This window comes from Thermobia domestica, chromosome 7, assembly GCF_964235325.1.
Source record: "Thermobia domestica chromosome 7, izTheDome1.hap1.1, whole genome shotgun sequence".
NCBI lineage: Eukaryota > Metazoa > Arthropoda > Insecta > Zygentoma > Lepismatidae > Thermobia > Thermobia domestica.
The window spans coordinates 3,967,866-3,992,689 of record NC_137460.1 but is presented as its reverse complement, the minus strand read 5'-3'; the positions used below and the strand labels follow the sequence as shown (position 1 = coordinate 3,992,689).

At 36.5% G+C, this 24,824-nt stretch overlaps 1 protein-coding gene across 1 annotated transcript in view; it reads left to right on the top strand.

Annotated features, from left to right (window-relative positions):
- Nucleotides 1–24,824, top strand: part of LOC145689838 (discoidin domain-containing receptor 2-like) — a 602,490-nt gene that overhangs the window by 557,409 nt on the left and 20,257 nt on the right. The window contains exons 11-13 of the mRNA XM_081764058.1: nucleotides 6,021–6,205; nucleotides 13,565–13,687; nucleotides 14,910–15,019. Coding sequence (XP_081620184.1) covers nucleotides 6,021–6,205; nucleotides 13,565–13,687; nucleotides 14,910–15,019 — 418 coding nt within the window. The remainder of the gene's footprint in view (nucleotides 1–6,020; nucleotides 6,206–13,564; nucleotides 13,688–14,909; nucleotides 15,020–24,824) is intronic.

Sequence of the window (24,824 nt, the reverse complement as noted above, 5' to 3'; positions counted from 1 at the left end):
CTCATCATCACCGTCTCCTTTAGCCTAACCGGCATAACCGTGGGACGTAAAACTCAAAGATTTCATTTTCATTTCATTTTCATTTGATTATCACATGAGCTCGGCCCTAAATGCTAAAATATATTTCGGACTCGGGTCGGGCCTTAGATTATAAAATCACGGACTGGGCCGGGTCTGAGTTAAAAATTCCGGCTCGTGCAGACCTCGAATACAGCCTCAATTTAGCACCAAGTTACTTCCATCTTTTTCTGGCGTTAAAGTCTGCATTGCAAGATTAACGTTTCGAAACGGATAAAGCGAAGCGAAATGTAAGTAGAGTGTTAAATAGCCCGAGACCGGATTTTTAGCAAAAGGGTTGGGACAAATTAATGCAACGGTGAGACAAATACCAGAATCTCAATCTGAATTATGTAGAGATATGAGGAAGGACTAGGGATGGTACCGAGACCGAGACGGCCTTTTATATACTGAGACGAGACCAAGACCGAGACGGCCTTTTATCTACCGAGACGAGACCAGACGGAGTTCTATAAATCGAGACGAGACCGAGACGAGACAGGTCAGTCTCAAAAGTCTCGTCTCGAATATTGATAGAGACAACTATTAAGATTGACCTTTACTCAAAATTTCTTTCGTTGCTGTATTAGGTAATATGGGAACGGTTGAGACTTTACAATAATAATACTTCTACAATTTTATTTATTTCGAGACTTTCGAGACGACACCGAGATTCGGTCCTCGAGACCGAGACGGCGATTTTTGACTCGAGACGAGGCCGAGACCGAGACAGCTAATTTTAAACCGAGACTGTACAAAGTCTCGTCTCGTCTCGTCTCGATACCATCCCTAGGAAGGACCCACCTATGTATGTATGTATAATTTATAAATGTATCTTAAAATGAAATACTTTACACCTTAGGGAAACTTATATATTGAATGTTCCACGTATGTCTGTCTATTTCATTTCAAATGGTTGTCTAATTGATGTCCGCCATGTGCCTTGAAAATACGCATGGAATATCTTTATTGTCTTGGGATATTTTAATGGAACATCTGTTGGATATGCAAATCTTATTAGGAATATTTATTTTAGGTCAGTTACACACGACCTAACTTTTTTCCATTAGGATTAGCATATTCTGAAATACGAGAATTGAAACTCACTTCCATCTGGCCAAGGGCGCCGATTTCTCTGTAAATTTTGGGAGGGCCCAATCAGATGCAGAAGGCATATATGAGGATTTTATGACAAATTGCTTTCAAATTATGCCAAATATTGTATATTCTTAAATACAATAAGGGGCGCATATGAGCTTTGAGGGAACCCGGGCCCCCTCGGCCCCCCAGGATCGGCGCCCATGCATCTGGCTAATTCGTTACATAAAAGTTCGAAAGTTATATTTTTTTAAAGCTTGCTTTTAAACTTTATGACGTTATGAAAAACATATTGAAATGTCTTATCATAAATACTAGTTAAACAAGAGTGTTTAAGACAGCTTCATGTTGCCTTTGCCTAATAGATATTTTTAAATAGATATGGCCTTTTTTTTTTTTTTTTTTTTTGACAACTCCTTCTTTGAACACAAATAGCCAAACATGCCTTTACACATGATATATAATTACTAGATTCAATTGGCAATAGGCTTGCACTTGAGCTTAGAAATGCGGACAAATGAGGAAAACCCACTTTCGGAAAATGTATGGGGACAAAAAATTTTTACTTTTAAAATGTGGATACGTCCCCATAAATGCTGACATATAGTAACTTTACGTGTATGGAAACATGAAATGATAAATTGGACGAAACATGTAAAGATCTTATTCACTAGCTATACGTCAGAAGATGCAACCATAAAGATAGGGACTTAATTCAAGTTGCCTGTATGAAAGTGTAAATTGTATCAAGTTATTTGTTACTTTGGCGTCTGATATCTTCCATATAATATAGATGTATTAAAAATTCATTTATTAGTATAAATTGTCCATATTTCAGACTGTATCAAGATTAAAAGTATATTACAGGCGAGTTCAAAACCTTGATATTTATCAGGTCGCTATTTATCATAGGCCTCTCAACTATAGGTGTTGTACATGATCAAATATTTAAAAATAGTTCCCATTACTTACCAGTTAATATTTCTGTATTCACTGTTTGTTGAGATATAATTCCATAGAGTTTACATGTAAATAGAGGCAGCTTGGCCTATCTGCAATGACAACAGCGAAGCAATAACATTTGATGCATAGAGATGATACATACACCAGTACACTGGCGCAAATACGGGGGGGATGAGGGGGACTTGTCCCACCAATCTTGGATTCATCTACCGTAATATGAGTCTCCTCCCCCAGAATAAGTCTCAAATCTTGCGATATTGCATATTGCATCAAAATTTCCTAAAAGCTTTGCGCCATTCAATCGGATCGGTACATTTAATTTTGAACGAGAATTTGGGCTTGAGGAGAGTGTCCGCGAAATTTGATTCATGCTTTCATCGCCAAACGCAACATTCCTGTGTATCGTCAGGCTTCCTACTCACCAAACATGGAGCTCCTTCGTGGCTAAGCGGTTAGCGTACGCGCCTCTGGCGTGGGGGACCCGGGTTCCATTCCCGGCGGGAGCTCATGTGGTTCGGATTCCACGTTAATCAGTAGGTCCACGTCTCATATAGCCTCGCTGCTGAACGGGACGTTAAACTCAAAGTCAACTCAACTCACCAACATGGCACCAATGACTTTTGGTTATTTCCCAAGCTGAAAATACCACTGAAAGGGGCACCCGATTTGAGTTAAGAGGAGACGTCATGCGGAATGCGACGGCACGGTTGCTCATCATTTCAAAAACTGTGTTCCAGAAAAGTTTTCCAAAAATGGCGGGAGCGCTGGGAGAAGTGTGTGCATTATCAAGGAGGACTACATTGAAACGGATTAGTGTTTCGGATTTCCAAGTCAATAATATATATATATATGTATGTGTGTGTGTGTGTGTGTGTGTGTGTGTGGAAAATGCCATATGTGCAGCCAATTTGGGCGAAACTTTCCTTTATTCTTATTCGAAAAATGGTCCCGGGTTCAAACCCTGCTCCCGCCAAATGAACTTTGTGGTGGACAAACACACCGTGTGCGTGGGTTTTCTCGGGGTTCTCCCGTTTCCTCCCACTTTCTTCATTCCACCATTTCATTCATCTCTCATCATTACCGTCTCCTTTAGCCTAACCGGCATAATCGTGGAACGTAAAACTCAATAATTTCATTTCTATTTTTCCTATTCGAAAAATTAATGTAAAAAATTCCACAATATAAAATTTTTCCCACGGGGGGTTGGCATCATTGGGAAAATATAGGAAATCTTACTTTATTATTGAAAAAAGAAGAAAAAGAGAACAAAATAAATACTTGCTTAGTAGAAGGAAAAAGAAATGTAATGGACTTTGTGAAGAGATTGATATTCATTGATTCTTAAGAGAAATATCTAGCCTGATTAGTTTGTGTTTTTATTCCGCCAGAGAGAGAGAGAGAGAGAAGGATTACTTGTATCTAAATTCAATGTCCTTTCTTCTGCTAGTTTAGTTCTTGCCTACAGGGTTAAAGATCATTTGGTGGTCACTAGTCCTCTGACAGTGAGAAGGGGAGAGGGTAGGACGTAGTGTTATTTATAGGGATTCAGATAAGATCGAACCTCTCTCTCTCTTTCTCCCATGGGATTCGGGTACAGGGAGAACTGGGGCAATTTTCACTTCATAACATTATAACGAGGCGGCTGATTTATATAGTCAAGCTTTTTTTTTTTTTTTAACAAGGAAACGATGACCGTTAGTTTAGGTGGGTGTGGTGCATACTTTATTTTCTTCCTTCCCCCCCTTTTTTATCACAGTTTATTCCTTTTCAAGTGGAGGGCATAATAAACTTGAAGAATATATCGTGATTTTTATGGCGATCTGACCAGTTTGAATAAGCTTTCTCTTTAGTATTATTGTTTGTTTGTATAAAGTTTCCAACGAATAAATTTGTAGATGTTAGGTCCTCAAATTTCATTACCTTCAAGTAAAAGCATGCCTGACTCTTTTTTTTTTATTTTATTTATTTTTTTAAATAAAGTATGCCTTCATTGAATATAATGGCTTTCTTGTTAAAAAATGAAACAAATTTAATGAAATTTCTAGTTCGCACAGGTATGGAGCCAATGATTATTCAAAGTGGATGATTATGGAATATTGGTTAGAATGAGAATGTGGAAGGAAATGAAAAAAACCACGAAAACCCACGGAAAAGATGTTGTCCACTTTAAACTCGTATTACAGGGTTCAAATGAAAGGGCCGTGGTGGCCCAGTGGTAGAGCGTTCACCTCTGGCGTATGAGGTCCTTGGTTCGATTTCAGTTCGCGCCAAGTGAGATTTGTGGTGGACAAATACCGTGTACGTGGATTTCCTCCGGGTTCTCCTGTTTTCCCCCACTTTCTTCATTCACACCAATTCAATTCCCATCACCACCTTCTCCTTTATCCTAGCCGGCATAATCGTGGGACATAAAGCTTGAAGGTTTCATTTCATTTTTACTTCAGACCAGAGGCAAGCGCCGTATCACTGAGCTACTATTCCCAGCCTATAATGAAAAAAAAAATTAACGTACCATGATTACGTCATTTACGCTTAAGAAAACATATGATTAAGGAAAGTAATAATCATGATAAAATTGCTGGAATGGTTGGTTGGCGCTCTGTCTGGTCACAATTTCTAACACCCTCGCATTCGTTTTGTACTCGATCCAGCTAATTCTATTCATTATATTTCCTGTAATCGTTCACAAAAATAATTTTGTAAGTATAGAATTATCTAAGAGAACATTTACGTGACTCGAAATTCTGGCATCTATTGTTCTCGTGTGTGCATTGTGTTCTTCGTCGTCGACAGTTTTTCGTTCCTCATGACCACTTACGCTATACATTATTATACCATAAATATTTTTTTATGCAATTCTAATTATTCCTTTAAAAAATCATCTCGGTTTAAGGTTGGTTTAAAGGGTCAAGTTTTGCCGGTAGATGTCGCTACAGTCTTCGTATCTCTCTATCTGTCTTTCACGTATTTTTTAACTTTCACGAAAATTCACGATTTCTCTTACAAATTTCAAACTACAAACTTCAAATTTTTAGAGAAAGAATTCATAACCTATCGAAGACAACAATCCGTGCCGATTTTTTAATTTAGAATTTTCGCCATTGTTAAAATGGCTTAATTGTTGAAATTGGATATCCAAACCTTTAATCGGATAATTGGATATCGTGAATTTTCGTGAAAGGTAAGAAATACATGAGAGAGATACGAGAACTGTAGTGACATCTATCGCCAAAACTTGTCCCTTTAAACCAACCTTAATAAGAAGCTAAATGTTTTTATAAGTAGTGTTTGGGATCTTATATGAAACAACACTCAATGGTATGTAACTTTAAAAAAAAAATCTTGTCATGTCATGGAGTTGCTTTAGCGATTACCATTGCAACATGTTACTCCAAAGTGCGAGAAATTTGAAGTAACAACAGCTTTGTGTCTAAATTTAACAGAACTCGGGTGACAGAAACTCATTGTATTAAATTAACGAAGCTTATTTTTACTTTGTAGATTGACAAATGCTCGGCGAAGCGCCATTTGTAACAGGACAACTTTGATAGTAGAATATCGTATTGTTTTGCACTGTTGGGCTTCCTGTCTGTTCTGCTCAGTGGTGCCCACCCCTCCTCATGTCCATGACGCACCCCTCTCAATTGTCTATCCGTAGGTGTTCTTCCATGAAAAAAAAATGTTTTCGATTAATTTTTACACTCCCTCAAACATATTTATATAGATTTTAACCCCCCCCCAAATATTTCAATGAAGCAGTTTGCGTACCCCCCCCCCCCCTTTGTGGGCACCCCTGGTTCTGCTCACCAAAGCATTCCCCATTTTCTTTTTTTTCTTAGAATTTAGGAAACTAAGAACTTTTCATATGTAATAACTGATTGAGATTCCATTTCTCTTTTCAGAAACATCACACGACTACGCTGTCCCTCTGGAGGTTGGTCGAATGCCGTTATTAAACCCAGACAGACAGCAAGTCCCTCTGCCTCCTCCGCCGTTAATGGAGACCAATTGCAGCGACAAGGACAGCAGCTTCTCCAAAGGATCCTCATCCAAAGGGACCAAAACAGATGACTCCAGGGGGAAAAGAGTAAGTGTAACATTATTTTTTTCCATACTTTCCTTTCGTTTATACACTCCATTTGGCGAAATTAAAATACCGCTAATTTTACAGTAATTATGTGATATCTTCAAATAGATAAAAGATAATCGAAATGTGGAACAAGAGCGCTCTAGACAATATCATTTTACATGAGATACCGTTATCCCAACTCACTTAATCTGCTTTCGAATTCAAGCAATGTTGAAAATCGGCATTTATTTTCGCATTTCTAAACGGCTGAAAACGGTTACTAGGTAACTTGTGATAACGGTACCTCACGCAAAATAATATTGTCTAGGGCGCTCTTGTTCCACATTTCAATTATCTTTTATCTATTTGAAGATATCACATAATTACTGTAAAATTATCGGTATTTTAATTTTACGGGGCCGGGATGAGGCCTCTTAAGAACACTTTGGTTCTACAAGCTGTGATCCTTGCGCAGAATTGCCGCTCGCTGTATTCGGGGCATGTTTATCGGAGCTATACACAATGGGAGGCAAAGAATTTACACACCAGACATGCCTTCCAATGTTCCGCACATGAAAGCGTCTAAACAAAAGGAGCTTTCTAGACGCGCCAACTAGTAGGACGGACTATTCTTAATAGTAGTAAGGTTCTCTGGGTAAATCAGTGTGCTAAGGCCCTACGACTAAGTTTTACACATTAATTCTGCAGAATTGTGTAATTCTCCTCGGAGTCCCCCACGCAAGTGAATATCGGACCTCTGCGTTAAGACGGTCCCTGCAGCGACCTCAGTGCAATCATAGCCATCGTGGCCCCCAAAGTAAGAGTACTAGTCTCCATACCTAGCACCATCAACCGGCCGGCCTGGGTTCCGATTACTCCTAATATTTTCATTACCAAGGAAATCAAGGGAGACTATAGGACCGAAACGAATTAATTTCAATGAGTGTCGCTGGGTAAACGGCTTCTGTCTCAGACACACTAATGGGCATGTGTATATCCGTAGACATGAAGGTGAGCAGGAAAATATATATAGTGTTTGCATTTGCCATATAGGAGACCTGTCATTATGATCTGGGGGTTAACAAGCTACACACCTCGTTCGCTAGTATGATTAATGCGTTGTAAATTCGCGTCGCCATCCTCCGACCTTATCTGTATACTGTGGCGTTCCACCTTCCAACAGGATAACACGCGTCCGCAGACGTCAAGGCCACCCAGTGCACTCCACTCCGTTTACGACTTTTGCTAGGTCTCCATACCTAAGTCATGTTGATCAAGTATGTGAGACATGGTGAAAGAGCTTTATTATTACTATTATTACTATTATTATTATTATTATTATTATTATTATTATTATTATTATTATTATTATTATTATTATTATTATTATTATTATTATTATTATTATTATTATTATTATTATTTATTCATTAGTTTCCTGACCTTCGAGCCTCTACTTAAAACTATTTTATTTCATCACCATCGGAACTTCCTTCACTTCCATGGAGTCAATATCATTGGTTTGGAAAGCCTTGTATCAGAAGCGCTTGCATAAATTGTTCATTCATTTTGAAAAGGTTATATTTTCGAAAGTATTACACGTAAACACATGAAATATATATGAAAAGACCCACAAACTCACCAAGTTTATACACCCTCTATAAATGTTCAATATGTGCCCCTTTAGAGACATGACATACGTCCAGACAATACTCGAGCTCATTCCATACATTTTGTAGCATAGTCCTGTTAATTGTCTGCACTGCAGCACTGATGCGTTCTTTGAGCTCGAGTATGGATTGCGGTAGTGGGGATACGTAAACAAGGTCCTTAACATGCCCTCATAGGAAGAAGTCGGAAGGCAGTTAAGTCAGGAGATCTGGGAGACCAGGGGAATTTAGCTAAGTCATTCTCACCAATACGCCCAATCATCGTTTAGGTAGTCACGAACTGGGTTAGATAATGAACTCATGCTGCTACCTCGAATACACAATACAAACTTGGTGAATCTGTGTTCTTTCTGTATTCTTTTCGTACATCTTTGATATGTGTACATGTAATACTTTTTAAAATACAGCCTTTTCAAAACAAATGAATCCTTTATGCTAACCTTGTATTTTGAAACGTGATCTTGTTAATAATTATAAAAATTCCACTAAGTATCTTAAAGCAACTTGCTTTTGGGTAATTTGCTATCCAAGATAGCGTAAAATTTCAACTTGTAATATGATACTTGCTATCTATTTTCGCCGTTTTACTTAATATTATATTTTAGTGAATAATAGAAGTGAATGAATCAATATAAATATTGAACATGCTATTAAATTCACTGCCGTAAACACAAGTTTAAAAATACCAGTCATATACACATAAATAAAATGTTTCAGCTCTTGTGAAATTAATACTCGCGTTTGGTATTTCTAAAATAAAAGCGAAAAATATATTTAATACAGTAGTTCTCAACATAATTCCTATCACGACCCCCATTTTATCACATTTTCTTGGCAACGATCTCCTTATAATTTCTGGTTTATAATAAGTTTTTGTGGGATTTTTAATATATCTACTGCGGAGATTTCACGATATCCATCTATTTCTATAATAGTGGAATCTCTTTCTTGTATATAGTGGATACAGTTTCACTGAGAGCGAATGTATTAAAACCAAATTTGGTCACTTCATTCATATTATAAATTTCGAATGCGATCCGTCATATTGTTTCAAAATGAATACCATTGGTCAGAGTGTTTTGAAAATGACTTTCAATTTTAATTTTAACTCAATTTTAATTGTATTTCAATATGCAGGTTTTGTTGCATTTGTATTTTTCTGGTATTTTAATATGCAGTTCTCATTAGTTTCATATCGTACCTCTTTTGATTTTTAAATAACTCTACATCTGTTGAAAATGTTTAGTAGATCTATTTTTTGTTGCAAAAATAAAAATATGTCTATCAGAACAAAATTCAAATTAATATTTAAAAATATTTTCCGGTATTAGATTCTAATTACATTTATCTCTTCCGTTTATCGTCGCTACCCCCAGGTTAAGAAACCCTGCTTTAGGGTAATTTACTACCCAAAATAATAAAAATTCCATTTGTAATATAATATTCGTCATCACTTTTCACCATTTTACTTAATATTATATTTTAGTGCATAATAGAGGTGCATCAATGAATATAAATATAGATCATGGTATTAAATTAGCTACGTCACCGTAATCATAACTTTAAAAAAATAACGATCACATAAACATAAAAAGAAATGTTTTAGCTCTCGTGAAATTAATACTTATGTTTGGTATTTCTAAAATAAAAATGAACAAAAAGGAAAAAGCATAAAATTATAAATCATTAGATTTGCTTTTCCGCAATGGTAAAAAAGTATATTAAAAAACTTAAAATGTAAATGGATTATTCTCTTTTTTAAAAAAAAAAGTCAAAAAAGTACTAGTAAATTGAGAATGTCGAGGTAAAAATTAACGAGAAACAGGCAGAAAAAAAGACGTCTGATGCATTAGATTCATTTATTTAATGATACGTGAAAATACACATTATTTTTTATATAAAGATATATATATATGTGTAAATATATTTATAAATACACAGTATATTTACGAAAGTATGGATACATATATACTTTCTCTCCTTTCCCCTCCCCATAAGGTAATGTAACAGAAATGTTATTTTTTTTTTTTATTTTACTGACAGTTTCTGTAATTACTTATTTCTATATGAAAAATGTTTCGTTCTTCTTTTGTTTCAGTAAGCTTTTTTTTTTTTAAAGTAACGTATTTAACTTGAAACCACTTCATTAACATGTATCATTTACATGTCAAATTCACTTTTTTTTCTGCCTAAGTAATGTGTCTTTTTACTTTTTTTTAAAGTTTAATTCACAAAATGTGACAGATGAGAGAAAAAAATATATGAATGTATATCTCGATTTTTTTTAAAAATTCGTGGTGTGTGTCTTGATAATATATTTCTTCCCCCCATTTTTAATGTCATCTTAGAGTCGTTTCTTTAATTTTCGTGACGGCGTCTTGCCTTAAGATTTTAATTACCCAGTAGTAAGATGGAGGGAGAAGGGGGACGAAAGAGAACACGGAGAGAAGGAGGGGGTGGATTTATACATGACACAAGAGAAAGGGGTTGGAAATATTTTCATGAAATGTATATATATACTTGTATAAAGGAAATTCAAAAGGGGTGGTAAGAATGTTGGGTGGTAAAGGGTTAATTTTTTTTAAACTTTTCAAGAAAGAATTCTTTTGCAAACGACTGCAAGAACTTTAAAAACAAATCTTTTTCTCTCCACCGTCTAGTTCTTTTGACTAACATTTTCTCTTTTGCGAAAATTCCATAAATAATAGCTCTCCCTTGGAAATCCTGCAGTCATAACTCGATGCGAAGTGTGAGGTTTTGCAGTGGTGTAGCTGTGACGTAGAAAGTGGTGGTACGGAACGGTAAAACGGGAATGAGACTGGAGAAAATCCCGTGGAGGGAAAGAGGAAGAAGAGAACCTTCTAGAATAAAGTAACACCCCCCTCCCTTATCACAAGTATCCTCCTGGAAACTTCAAACCCCCCTTTCCCCCACTCTAGTAGTTCCTGCAATCTTGGTTTTAGCTAGTTCTCCACGGCGACTCTAGATTTATCATCATTAGCTAGCACAGTTCGCCGGCTTCTATTAATTGCAGAGATGGCGCTTTTTTTATATACATACATACACACACACACAAATATATATATATATATATATATATATATATATATATATATATATATATATATATATATATATATATAACTACGCAATCTGCCCCTTTCTCTACCTCATTTTTTGTTCAGGGTTGAAATTCGTATAAAGTCGTTCCCTCTTTTAACCATCAGTTTCACTTATTATCGCCCATTTTCCGAGAGAACAACTTGAAATTCTGAGAATATAGGACCTGTTTTTTTTTTCTCCCCTACTGTATATGCAGGAAAATGGGCGGAGGTCTAGGTTATATATATTTCTTTCTTTTTTTAAATCCAGAAAATGTTAGTAATTTACGTCTCTCTGCTTCCCGCTTGCTGAGTTGAGGCTCTCTGTTCCTTTTTAAAGTTTTCTCTCCTAAAACTTGCGACGTTATATTGACGACTTCTTGTCTTTGTAGCGAAAATCCATTGCTGTTGCGATTTCTCCGAATTGCTCTCTGTTGCTAAATGCATAAATGAGCGAAAAGCTAATTACAGACTTTCTCTCCCCTTTCCCCGCTTGCCATAACATCCCCTACTTTAGATGTCTTCTCTCCCCTTTCCTCTGTATTTCTTCTTGCTGTGGCGACATGAAACTGTTCTCTATCGTCTTTTGTCTTCGTCTTGTTGTTGTTGTGAAGTGCGTTTCCTTCTAATGTTGTCATCATGTTCTTGACGCAAAATTTGGGAAGAGCGAAAAAGGAGATTCCGCTTCTTGAACTTTGGTTCGATTTTTTTTTTCAAAAATCTTGCTGCAACATTTGTAGTTGTCGTTAATTACAAATATTTAAAATCTTGTCTTCTATAGCTGCTATGTTACGTTCGCGACGCTTGTTGAATGCTTAGGAAAAATTCGGGTAACACATGCCAACACAAATAAAGACTTACTCAATTGCACCTCCTACGGTTCATATTATTGATTGCATTCACCTGCTGCAAAATGACAAACGAAACAAAACAGAATGTAACGGGCAGCTTTCAGGTTATTAGTAGCTTCAATACTAATGTTCTATTTGTTTTGAACAAGAATATTTGTGTTAGCATTTGATTGTTAATTCAGTACTAATACATTAAAAAAATACTAAACATGATTTCAATAGACACTTAGGCTTTTTGATCAATTAAAGACGATTAAAAATAAAAAAAGAGATAAGATACCGTACGATGTGGAAGTCACCTAAGAGAATGGTCGAAATATTCTAATACTTGCCTGATACGCCCTTCAAGATTTAGGTATTTTGTAAATCTTTTTTTCCTCTTTTTAAGCTTTTCGTTCTTGATGTATTGATAGATGCTTCCCACCAGGGCCATATTTAAGATTTTTGATGACTCGGTGCATTAGAAAATTCATCCTCCTAACTATCAGTGTTTGCCACTATATTTCAGTAATGTTCAAGAACATTCTATGCTCACAAAATTCCGATTTCCTCTTTGGACTGCCGATTGGATACACCTTGAAAATGTAGAGATGTCTTGAAAAAGATCAGTTTATACCAGAAATAGCATTGCTGCTTGCACTTTTGGAAAGTTATTTCAATTGACGCTTCTTGTCCGTCCTTTCGACACAAAACAGCAATATTAAAGAACGTTTTATGAATGAGATTTCCAATGTTTCAAACTGTTGAGCTTTATGTATATGCAGTGTCGGACTGGCCACGTTGGCTACTTGGCGATCGCCAACGGCCTGAGGGGCCTACCGGAGATTACGCGGCACAGGACCTGTAGGCCTTGGTCGAATTTTCGCGATCACAAACACTTTCTTGAGTATCCGTACCAAAAAGGTTGCGGAAGCCTAAGTTCATCTTTCCGAAAGAAGTCTTTCATTAGTCCTCTTGCTCATATCAGTACGACCCCGTGAGCTAGTAAAATTTCGTACTTAGCAAAGGGTCCGCTCTAATTCGTAACGGCTTTTTTGCGCTTATTCACTTTCACCTGTTGTCTCATGCTTACACCGTTTATATATACTATCCAACTCGCCACTCTAGCTCTTCTCTAGAAAATGGACGAGTCTACTGTGGGGGGTGGGAATTTACAGAAAAAGATTTATTGCAGAATGTAAACAAAGAAAAAGTAATTGATTGGATTGCGTCATCAAGTGAAAAACTGCGTAAAAGCTGTTAAAGTAACTGAAGTAACTTTACGATTACGTTTGATTGTCCAACAAGGTACATTCGCGAAATGTCCCCTCGGAATTCATGTAAAATTTATTCAAATGCAAAGTTCTCTATTACTCAATATGTATTATACTAATTTTAGCGACCCATACCAGTAATTCAATTATACACTACTATAACGCTTGGACAGAAAATAGCTTTTAGTTTCTTTAGATGTAATTGAACATAAATGTGGGCATATACTAAAACAAAAAAAGGATCAGGTATTTCTTCTGTGACACATGTTATCCACCCCGGCCGCCATCTTGGATAAGGACCCGTACCAAGGTCTCTCAACTTGGCCAGTCCGACACTTTGTATGTGAAACAACATGAAGGTACAATCACGATATGAAATGTATAAATAATTGTTTGAAGCACACCAGAAATCTTATGGGAAGGAAGGAGGATAGCCCACTGATTATTAATACTAATGATGTATATGTCAGATTTTGTTATAAATTTTTCCTCTTCTTTTCAGTCACCAAATCAACAAGAAGTGTTAAGTATAATGATGAAAAGACTGGAAGAAACGTCTGTGCCAGAGTTCCCAAGGCATCGGCTACGAATGCTCTCGAAACTTGGCGAAGGGACATTCGGAACGGTACGTATTGTTTTCGTTAAGATACATTAAGTAATTTTATTGAGATATCAGTGTGTCAGTAGCTCTTCGGAAAGAAACTTATTGAACAACAACAACACCAAAGAAGAAGAACAAGAAGCAGGTCGAAATTGGAATTGCCTTGAAATCCTTAGTTTTACGTTCACGATTATACAACGAGGATAAGCATATGGTAATGATAATGAATGAAATCATGAAATGAACAAAGAGAGAGGAAACGGAAAATCATGAGAAAACCTACGCATACAGTTCTTGTTAATCACAAAATTTACTTGGTGCTATCTGGGATTGAACCAGGGACTCCACGCAGCAAAGTTGAGTCCTCTACCACTTTTTTGTATGTGTGTGAACAAGACTTTATGTAAGGGATCAAATTGGGGACTTAAAATTACCTAAACTTTCTGTAAACCACTGGACCTCCACGGATCTTTAAAATTACGTTGTAGCTGTAATATTTATTAGTATAATTAACGATGTGAATGGCAGATAATTTCAAAGGTTAGGGAGCTCCATTGTTTTAGAAGGACCAAACTTTCTTAATAGATGCCGAACATAAAAGCTAGGTTTTGTTTTAGAAGAATCAATTTTTCGTAATAATAGTTGGGAATAACACATAACGTCAACAGTTAGAACGCTTTTATTATCTGTTTTAGAAAAATACATCTTTCATAATAGATGCTGAAAATAATTTCAACAGTCAGGATGTTTCTTTGTATTACAAGGATCAAATGTTTCAGAATAGGTACTAAGAATATCAAACAATTTCATCGGATATTTTGGTTTATAACAATCAATTTTTCACAATAGGCGTAGAAATTAGTGGACAATTTCAATAGTAAGGGTACTTCTTTTACTTTAAAGGGTTGATAGTTGTTTCTACGAGAATAGAATTCAACGGTGAGGGTGTTTTAGAAGGACTTTTTTTTTTTATAGTAGTCGTTGTGAATAACAAGTTATTTCTATGATAGTTACATATAGTAAGTCAATTTTGATATATCTCGCAAATGGGTATGAATGAACATGTTACCTCTTGAAAACCATATTAGATAGATTTATTGATCTCATGGTAAAATCGTACTACCTTTGTGATAAAAAGATCCTGTTACAGACATCAGAAAACTATTTTGTTTAGTGTGAAAAGAATAAAAAATGATTACGATTCAAGTACAAATAAATGAATAGAGGAATGTTTGTTGTATTGTAGGTCTATGTGGCAGAGGCGGACGGTGTACCTGAGTACGGGGCAGCAGCGTCTCTAGGAAAAAGGCTTGTCGTAGCCAAGTTCTTACTCCACAACGCTTCAGAAAAGGAAAAGTAAGTTACATATATTTATAGTTTATTATTATTATTGTTATCAGCTCATTCTTCTCTATCAGGTTTGTTCTTATCTTTGTAACTAATTTATCGAAGATAGTGGTCATTTTTCGTTTGCTAGAGTTATTTTTATGTGAGTATTTGAAGGAAAACAGTTTTGTTGGATAATGCATTATATTATTGTAGATCCCACAACGCTTAGATCAAATAAACCACTATATAATATATTATTGCATGTCGAATCAACGCTTATTACTGCACATGCTTGTTGTACCATGCAGATGCTGAAATCAAAGCTGATATCGATAACAGAAGATTCTCAACAATAGTCAATATGTTGGCGCAACAACCTAAAAATTTAAACGCTTAGAAGAATAATCTTTTACCACACCATACGAACATCATTTTATGTGAATGTCGAAATTCAGACTGTACTTATACAGGGTTCCTACTGGTGAGGGAAGTTAGGGAAAATGGTGCAGGTCAGGAAATATGAAGGAAAAAGACTGGAAATCAGGGAGAGTCAGGGAAATTTTATAAAAAAAATATTTTTTTCTAACATTATTTGTACACCAATTTCAGCTTAGCCAAGAATTATGGAACGTTGTTCAGATTTTTATGGGAGGTAGGTGGAATGAACGTATGAGCAATTGATTACTATATGTTTCTATAGAATACATATTCTCATATATAAATATTCACCGTTATTTATTCCTTATTTATATATGTCAATGTCATCCGACCCCTGTCATGAAAATCAGGGAATTTCCTGCCAAAGGTCAGGAAAGTCAGGGAAAGAGACTTCTTCAGATCAGTACGAACCCTGTTATAACAAGACTCTCAAAAGTAGATGAGTATTAATTATCTTCCTAATGTGTCATTCTTTTCATGTAGTGAAAAAAAAAAAAAAAAAAAAAAAACTGAACGTGGAGAAGTCAACACTTAAGAATTTCCCGATCTGTATTTTAAAATTATTACGAATTATTAAATGCAACAATAATTAATGGTCCTACAATAATGACCAAAGAAAAACAAAAAATAATTAGTAATATTGTTAATACTAAGATTAAATACTATAATAACTTCTTGCATGTTGCATAAAATAAATAGTGAAGAAAATTATGTATGTTGGTGCAGTGACGAAACTGGAATTTTAGCTTACACAATATTCAAATGTATATTATTTAAAAATAAAAGAAAATATCCTTTAAGACTAAAACATAGTTACATGGATTTCGGGCCTATCAACATGTGGGACTTGGAATATTATCAAGAATATTATCGATTATTTACATTATTATGGCATACTTATTACAAAATTAAATTAAAAATTTACAGTTATCAGAAAGAGAAGGAAGAAAAACACATAAATACTGATAAAACAGTCAACATACTTTTAACTGTTTCAAGGAATGTCATCATCTTCGTCGGGACTGAAATCCAAGTGGAATATGACTCTAAATTTGTATGGTAAAATGAATAAGTAACTCAAATTAATCAACTTTGGATTTGTTTATACAGGAAAATAAGAAAATACGGAAACAAACTCAAAGAATACCATAATTTTAGCTTCATATCAATAATCAAGATCTAGGCGAAGTTTAGACTTATAGTCTGCACCTCAAAATTAATTTATCTTATCATTAGAGGTTATATATAAAAAAAATACCTTAAAGTTCTTGAATATTTATAAATGAACTTGAATACCTTCAAAATCATGCATTACTTTTACAGAAAATAATGTTAGGTAAAAGGTGAAGCGTTTTTTGTTACATTGTATCTTTGCAGCAACTTTTTTTTGAAAGAAGGAAATCTTTAAGTTTCACGTCCCACGTTATGTCGGCTAGGCTAAAGGAGACGGTGATAATAAGAAATGAATGAAATGGTGGAATGAAGAAAGTGGGAGGAAACTGGAGAACCCCAGGAAACGCACGCACACGATGTTTGTCCACCACAAAGCTCACTTGGCGCGAATAGGGATCGAACCAAGAGCTCCATGTATCAGAGATGAACGCTCTATCAATGAGCCACCGCGGCACCACGAGTGCTCAGGGCTAAAATATGAAATCAAAAGCTGAACATTGTTCTTCGTCCATCGTTTCTTTCTGACTTAGTGACTAATATATAAGAGTTGCAAACAATATACTGCATATACAGATAATAAATTTTGGCCACGTTTTTTGACGACCCCGTATAAAGATTAATTCAGTAACATCAAGTTAAGAAGCACAAGTCTTCAGAATGTGTTCTTATTAAAATGAACGATTACACCTCATTTCACATCTGTCTAACCTTGTAGTATGAATTTACAATAAAAAAATGAACCCTTGTACCTCATTTGTTTTCGACAGGAATTCTTGGAACACTGTGCATACATAATCGTGTGGGTGTTTAAAATTAGCTGCAAAAATGTAATAAAAAATGTATTTATAAAAAACAGGAGAAAAAGATGTGAGATGAAGGTAAGGTGCCTATTTTTTGAGTGTGTCTGCGTAGATATGCACGCATGTGTGTGAGGGGGGCTTAGGAGGGAAGGGAGTTGACTGCGTGTGTCACAAGGAGATAGGCAAAGCGCTTCTGAGGCGAAGAAGGCTGAGAGCATATGTCGCCGCTCTCGAGGCGATGTCAAGGCAGCCAGTGTGTGTTAAGTTTAATTTCCGTGATAAAATCAGGGACCGGCATTTAACAGCCTTGCTTATCTAAAACGAGAAATCAAGCCGGTAGTTGCGCCCTCTCTCAGTCTGACACAGAGACCCCATCTCTGTTTCTTTCTTGCTCTCGAGTAGAGTTTTTCTTCCTTCCATAACACAAGTAGCCAGGGATGTTGAAAAGGGGATGTGAGTTAAAAGAGGGATAAGTTTTTGCCCTCTTCAGAGAAAGAGAGAGAGAGAGAGAGGGAGAGAGAGAGAGAGAGAGAGGGGAGAGAGAGAGAGAGAGAGAGAGAGAGGTTTTTTATATATACAAAACCCGGGTTGCCAGATGTAAGTTTTAAAAAATCAGAACGTTTCATGTAAGCTCATTTTGCATTGGTTTCGTGGAAGTGAGACATGTATGCTATATAGACCTACATTTCAATGTTGGATCCGAATCTTGGGAAATCGAACTTCGGTCTCCATATCAAAGGCGACAAGACTGACTCACAAGGGAGCTCACACTTCCCATCGGGTGGCGATTTTTCAAGAGTTAGTGTGTTGAACAAAAGTCTCCACCCAACCCCCCGAGTGCTTGGACGTAATTCCCCAAATTACTATCATCACCTCCAAGAAATAGAAGTAGTGATGGAAACAGGAGTTGGTTGTGACGAAACAAAGATGATTTGTTTTGTACACTAAATTTTATTCAATTTAGTGTTCTTAAAAACCAATTCAGTTGTGTTATTTTGAGACAAAATCAAAATGTGACAAGGCTCTACTGGGACACTATTTAGTAAAAAGAACGTGACCTACTCTATCGTGGCATGTGATCACAGTGTAATATATACGTATACAGGGTGTTATAAAAATATGTCACACTCTTTTGAGAACAGGTTCCTAACATCAAAATAAGAAAAAAAGTTCGTATCGGCCTATGCTCAAAAGTGGATAGTTTCGGAGTTATAAAGATGCCGAAAACGTGAAACAAGTGAATTTTAAAAATTCATAGCTTCACTACTGTAGGACCGATCGTAGTCGGGCTAAGACATCACTGAGAAACTTGTATGTGAACTATCCAAATACCCATGTTTAAGAATGCTCCAGGATTTGCACACCAATTGCAAGAGGTAGGTGGAGAGTGATCAAGTACTCCCAAACAGCGTCTCTAAAAATTATTGTGCAAGTACCGGAGGTTCTGAAAGATGGGTATGTGAATCCCCATTGAACAAGATATGTAAAAAAATCCCATATTAAGATTTGTTTACAAACACCTGAAAATATGTGATTGTAGGAGTTGAACCCATATCGGCTGGTGCTTCCCCAATTTTCGGCGTCCACCTAGCGTCGTGAGGCAAACTGGGAAGTCACGTGAATAAAAGACGTGACGGCCACTTGATCGAGAAAGATCCTGATACGCCGGTTAGCGATAGGGCAACGCGTTCGTCGCTAGACTGGACATAGTTCCACCAATCGTTAACCCTTTGGGGATCCTGGCTTTTTGGCCTATTTTTTAGACTTTCATTCAAGCAGCTACTGTTTCGTCACTATTTATCCTAGGATCATGGTTCATACCTCGTTCTCTTCAGAATAGAGCTGGCTTTCAAATGGTACCACTTACATGCTCATACCATATACCAGAAGCGGGGAAAAAAATGTCAAAGTGAAAATTTTGGATTGAAAAATTTTTTTCTCGAACTTTGGCCCCCCCTGGACCCACCCTGTGTGATCGTAGCCATCTAAAAAAAATCTGATAAATAGTACTTGGTGTACTGAATGTGTGTGCCAAATTTAAAGTTTCTATCTTGAATAGTAAGGGAGGGAGAATTTTTATCAAAAATTCCCACAGTGCCCCAACGTACCATAAAACACTATGATCTGAGGGAAAAAAATTCCTGAGACATCCATAATTACCCTAGGACTATAATCCACCAATCATTCTCTTCAGAATAGAACTGTCTTTCAGGCGGTACCATTCACATGTCTCCATCATGTATCTAAGGTGGGAAATTCCTCAAAAAAGGGATTTTTTGGGACAAAATTTCCAGTTTTTCAAACTTTGCCCCTCTGGACCCCCCCTGTTTTTACGCAGAAATCGGAAAAAAACTTCTGGTAAATACTACTCGGTGCACTGAATGTTTGTGCAAAATTTCAATCTTCTACGTTCAAAAATAGGCCCGCCAGAAAAAATTCCCCTACTTTGCCCCACTTTTACCCTATACAGAAGTATATTTGGATAAAAATTCACTGAGACGGCCCTAATTACCCTAGAATAATAATTCGACCGTCGTTCTCTTCAGAATGGAACTGCCTTTCAGACGGTATGACTCACGTGGTCCTATCATGTATGTGTGGCGGGAAAATGACAAAAAACGGGATTTTTTGCGGCAAAATTTCCCTTTTTTCAACTTTTGCCCCTCTGGTTCCGCCCCTGTTTTAACACTGACATCGGAACAAAAAATCTGGTAAATACTACTCGGTGGACTGAATGTTTGTGCAAAATTTCAATCTTCTACGTTCAAAAATAAGCCCGCCAAAAAATATATATACCGACAATGCCCCATGTTTCCCTATATAAAAGTATATTTTTCAAAAAATCCCTGAGACGTCCCTAATTACCCTAGAATAATAATTCGACCGTCATTCTCTTCAGAATGGAACTGCCTTTCAGATGGTATGACTCACGTGGTCCTATCATGTATGTAAGGCGGGAAAATGACCAAAAACGGGATTTTGGGGGTAAAGAAATCCCTGTTTTTACCCCTTCGCCCCTCTGGTTCCCCCCTGTTTTAGCACTGACATCGGAACAAAAAATCTGGTAAATACTACTCGGTGGACTGAATGTTTGTGCAAAATTTCAATCTTCTACGTAGAAAAATAAGCCCGCCAAAAAATATTGAACATAGGCTTAGAAAATGAGAAGAGAAATTTTTGACTTATGACGTCATCACCTCCTGTGTCTGGACGCAGGACGGTCTGAAACCATACGTAATGTCTTCTACAAGGCCTCTGGACTTGGAAAACAAAAAAAAACCGGACGAAAAAGCTCAAATAGAAGAGAAATAACGCAATGTACCATGAAAAGTGCATATGGTACAAATTGTACCATAGGATCCCCAAAGGGTTAACAGATGGCGTGGAGCGTCTCAGTCCCACAAATCGGGCCGTTACACCAACTGATTTTTTAGGGGGAGAGTTGAACCCGCTCTTGACGAAACTCTGCGAACACCACTAAGTAAAATAAATAAAGAAAAAAATTCGTCCCCATTTTGGGCAAGCCAATATGTGTCTGCGAAATAGTATACCTCTAGATTTCCGTGACTTTGCGTATGTAGTAAAGCTGATATCGTCAGAGCATACCCTGGTCGTCTTCAACCCATCAGCTTTCCTCGAATACTCAGTTGAAAGAGGGTGGATGAACCTCTGAGACATATTTAGAGAGCGGCAAACAAGAATAAATCCGCAACAGAGAAACGAGTCCAGGTTTTCCGGTTGATAGGTACACACCTTTATAACTACTTTGGTTGCCTACTATACAAGATTTGAGTTTTCTTGCCTCAAAAAGGTGTCGTAAAAGTGACGTATGATCTCAGAAAATATATATGTTCCTGTTGGAAAAGATGTCATATATCTCGTAACAAAAATTCTGTCTTGTCTTAAAAATGTGTGAAAATGATGTATCTTCTCGGAGAGTGTGTGTTTCTATTGAAAGAGCTCTGTCCCGTTTCTTCTCGGAGAGTCTGTGTTTTTATTGAAAGAGCTCTGTCCCGTCTCTTCTGGGAAAGTGTGTGTTTCTATTGAAAGAGCTCTGTGTCGTCTCTTCTCGGAAAGTGTGTGTTTCTATTGAAAGAGCTCTGTCCCGTCTCTTCTGGGAAAGTGTGTGTTTCTATTGAAAGAGCTCTGTCCCGTCTCTTCTCGTAGACTCTAACAACTACATTACTGTAGCTCTATTTGACAATAGTGTAGTTATTATTTAAAAATACATGTTCATACATTGCCTAGATCAACAGTTACTGGTGTCTCTTATTTCAGTGAAAAAAACAATCATCAAGACGAATCTTACTTAGGAAACTGTGACGTCTGCCAACCCTGTGTGCAAGACTCAAAAGAGGAACTAAGGGAGCCTTTTTTCTGAATTGAGTTCACTGTACAAAGGTTAGAATATATACCCTTAATGATGCTGGTGAAGCCACGACTTGTTATGTACAAGGCTTTTTCTCCTTCGGGCTGCGTAGCGTTAACAGTCACTTAATGGTTATATACAGGGGTAGAACTTTTTTATGTGTGTCTTTTTTTTTTCATAAGGAGGAGTAGAAGAAGCAGAGGGGTGAATAGTGAAAATTATAGACATGTACTTTGATGTAAGAGTGAACATTAGGAATATTAACTGATTACACCATTGCAGCTATTTGACACAACAATATAGCTATAGTACGTTTACTCAATAGAAGTGCAGTTCGGCAAATGTCTTTGAAGTTCCCATGCTGAATTTTACAATAGTTTCCCTTCCTCCCCCCTTCCCTCTTTTGACCGCATTTGCGGGTTTGCAGCGTCTTAACATTCACTATGTCTGTTCTTTCTTTCCAATATTATGGCTAGTATGAACATCCAGCTCAAACGAAGTGCTTACTATCTTCAAAACTTTATTTCAAACTATTGAACCATTTTATTCTGGGAAAGGGACATGTATATATATTATGTTCAACAGTTATATTTGTGACTCAATAACTGTTGAATCACCCAACCAGTGTCGATTAAATTTTCAACATAGATGAGGTTTGGGTCTGGGATGGTTTTTCATCATTTCACTTTGACGGTGCAATTTGGGAGACGGAGAGATATAAAAAATGACCGATATTAGTGTCGAATACACAGTTTTCGGGGTCGCTGAGATGAACGATAACACTTCCGATGCCGTTTAAATTCAAATTAACCCCTTTATGTCGAAATGAAGCTATTCTTCCCGTGCGAAGAACTGGTATTCTGCTATTTAGGATTTTCCATATATAAAAACGCAACATGTTGAGATCTTATTGTTTTTTGGGAAACAGAATTTGATTCTTCAAATAAGGAGGATAAATGAAAAGGAAAATTGATTTTTTTTTAATGATTTTCTTTTCAAATCAAATCTTTGTAATCAATTGATGGTATAATTATATGATTCGTATGCTTTTGAAATCAGTGCAAGTAAAATATTCGATTCCAGCATCCAAACGTCAATCATCTTCAAAGTAAACTTCAACAATATTTCTCTCTAAACAGTAAAGAGAGTATTTTAGTACAAATTTTAGTGTTTTTCTTTTTGTAGGTATACGAAATTCATAACAAGTTGAAACGATCCTATTACGATAGCATGTTTTCAATTTTCGAATAATGGAACCTGGAAGAATCTCAAGAGAGGAGAACAGTGGGAGAGGGGAGAGGGAATTGCTAATAACATTTTGCGAATGATGTCGAGAAGAGCGACAATATTAAAGTCAAAATCTGTATTCATGAGCCATCGTTTAAGAAATGACGGTTCTTGAATACTGACTCACGCACTGGGCCATTGGAGGATGAGGAAAGGAAGGCGTCTTCTTCAGAGCTGAACGAAGATCAAATCAAGAGACTTGAGCAAACTTGTTATATGCACTCGCACGTATTACCTGTCGCATAAATTTTCAGGTTGCTGATAATTACCACTGACTCTTAGTTTCTTCAGTGTTTGGTGACACGGAATCTGCTACTTTGAATCCAGGATTGCCATCCGTACCAGGTTCTTACGGACCCTCCTGATTTTCACGATTTCCTCACTCTCACATTGTTTTGAATCAGTCTCCAATTCAAATTTCAAAATAGACTTCCATTCATGTGCTATACAGCCCGAAATTAAACGAAACTCTCTGTTATAAAGTGCCGAAGGGCTTAAAAGGGAGGAGCACAGCCGTTTATGCATTGAACGCCATGACCCGGGACGACGACAAATTTTCTCGCATCAGATACTGTCCGAGGAAATATATTATTTTCTATTATTATTTATACAGGGTGTTTCAAAACAACACCGACAACGTTTGGGACGTGATTTCTCACACCAAGATAAGACTATATATATATATATCAATCTGGGAGCACAAATGCTTCTTTTCGGAGTTATAACCTGCCAAAAACATGAAAAAAAATTCTAATAATCCAAAAATGGATCGAAAGATTGCGATTTTAGCCAATAATTAGTTTTTGGATCAGGAGTCATAAAATTTTTGAACGGCCCTAAATCGAGTTTTTTTCTTAATTTTTTACGGAATAAGCACATCATACTGAGTAAGTGATAGTCCGAGTTTGGCTACATTATATGTAGTTCTCCAGATATGGGGCGTACAAGAAAATTTTTGATTGAATGAAATATATTGGATTTTTTATATTAGGCGCCACAAAAATTTTGAAAGGCCTCTAAATCAAGTTTTCGTATTTTTTACGGAATAAGCGCATCATACTGAGTTAAGTAATAGTTTTGGTCTGGCCGTACTATATGTAGTTCTCGAGATATAAGACCTACAAGAAAGTTTTTGCCTGGAATATATTGCATCTTTTGATCCCAAAATAAAATGAACTCTAAAGGTCCATAGCTTCAAAACTATGGGATCTACCGAAGTCGGATCAAGACTGCACTTAGAAACTAATATGTGCCCTTTCCAAAAACCCATGTTTCAGAATCCTAAGGTACTCACGCAACAATTTTTATAGAGGGAGTTTGGCTTTGGGCATAGAATTTGAAGTACTCACCAACCACCTCTATAAAAAGTTCGAGTTACGGGGGTATTTATGTAAATATGATTATGAAACCCTTAAAATTCGACTTATCGAGGTAGTAATTTTCAAGCATTCAAAGTATAGAGATTTTTTTAACCTTAAATGTTTGTTATGGAAAGTTCAAGGAAATGTGAAAAAATCGTGTTATCGAAGTTCAAGTTATCGTGGTTCAACTGTATATTTTTCACTTTGTTAGATATAAATTATTCACTTTTCTGTCTTGAATTTTTTGCACCAATATTTATTAATATTGAAGGGTCTCCAAAAATGTTAAATATGGTCCTAAAGAGCAGGAATGGATACCGCTAGAATGGTTCCAATTAAACATTAAGAGTGTGGTGATACATGTAGGCTGTAAACAGTGGCGGATCTAGACCAGGACCGTGGGG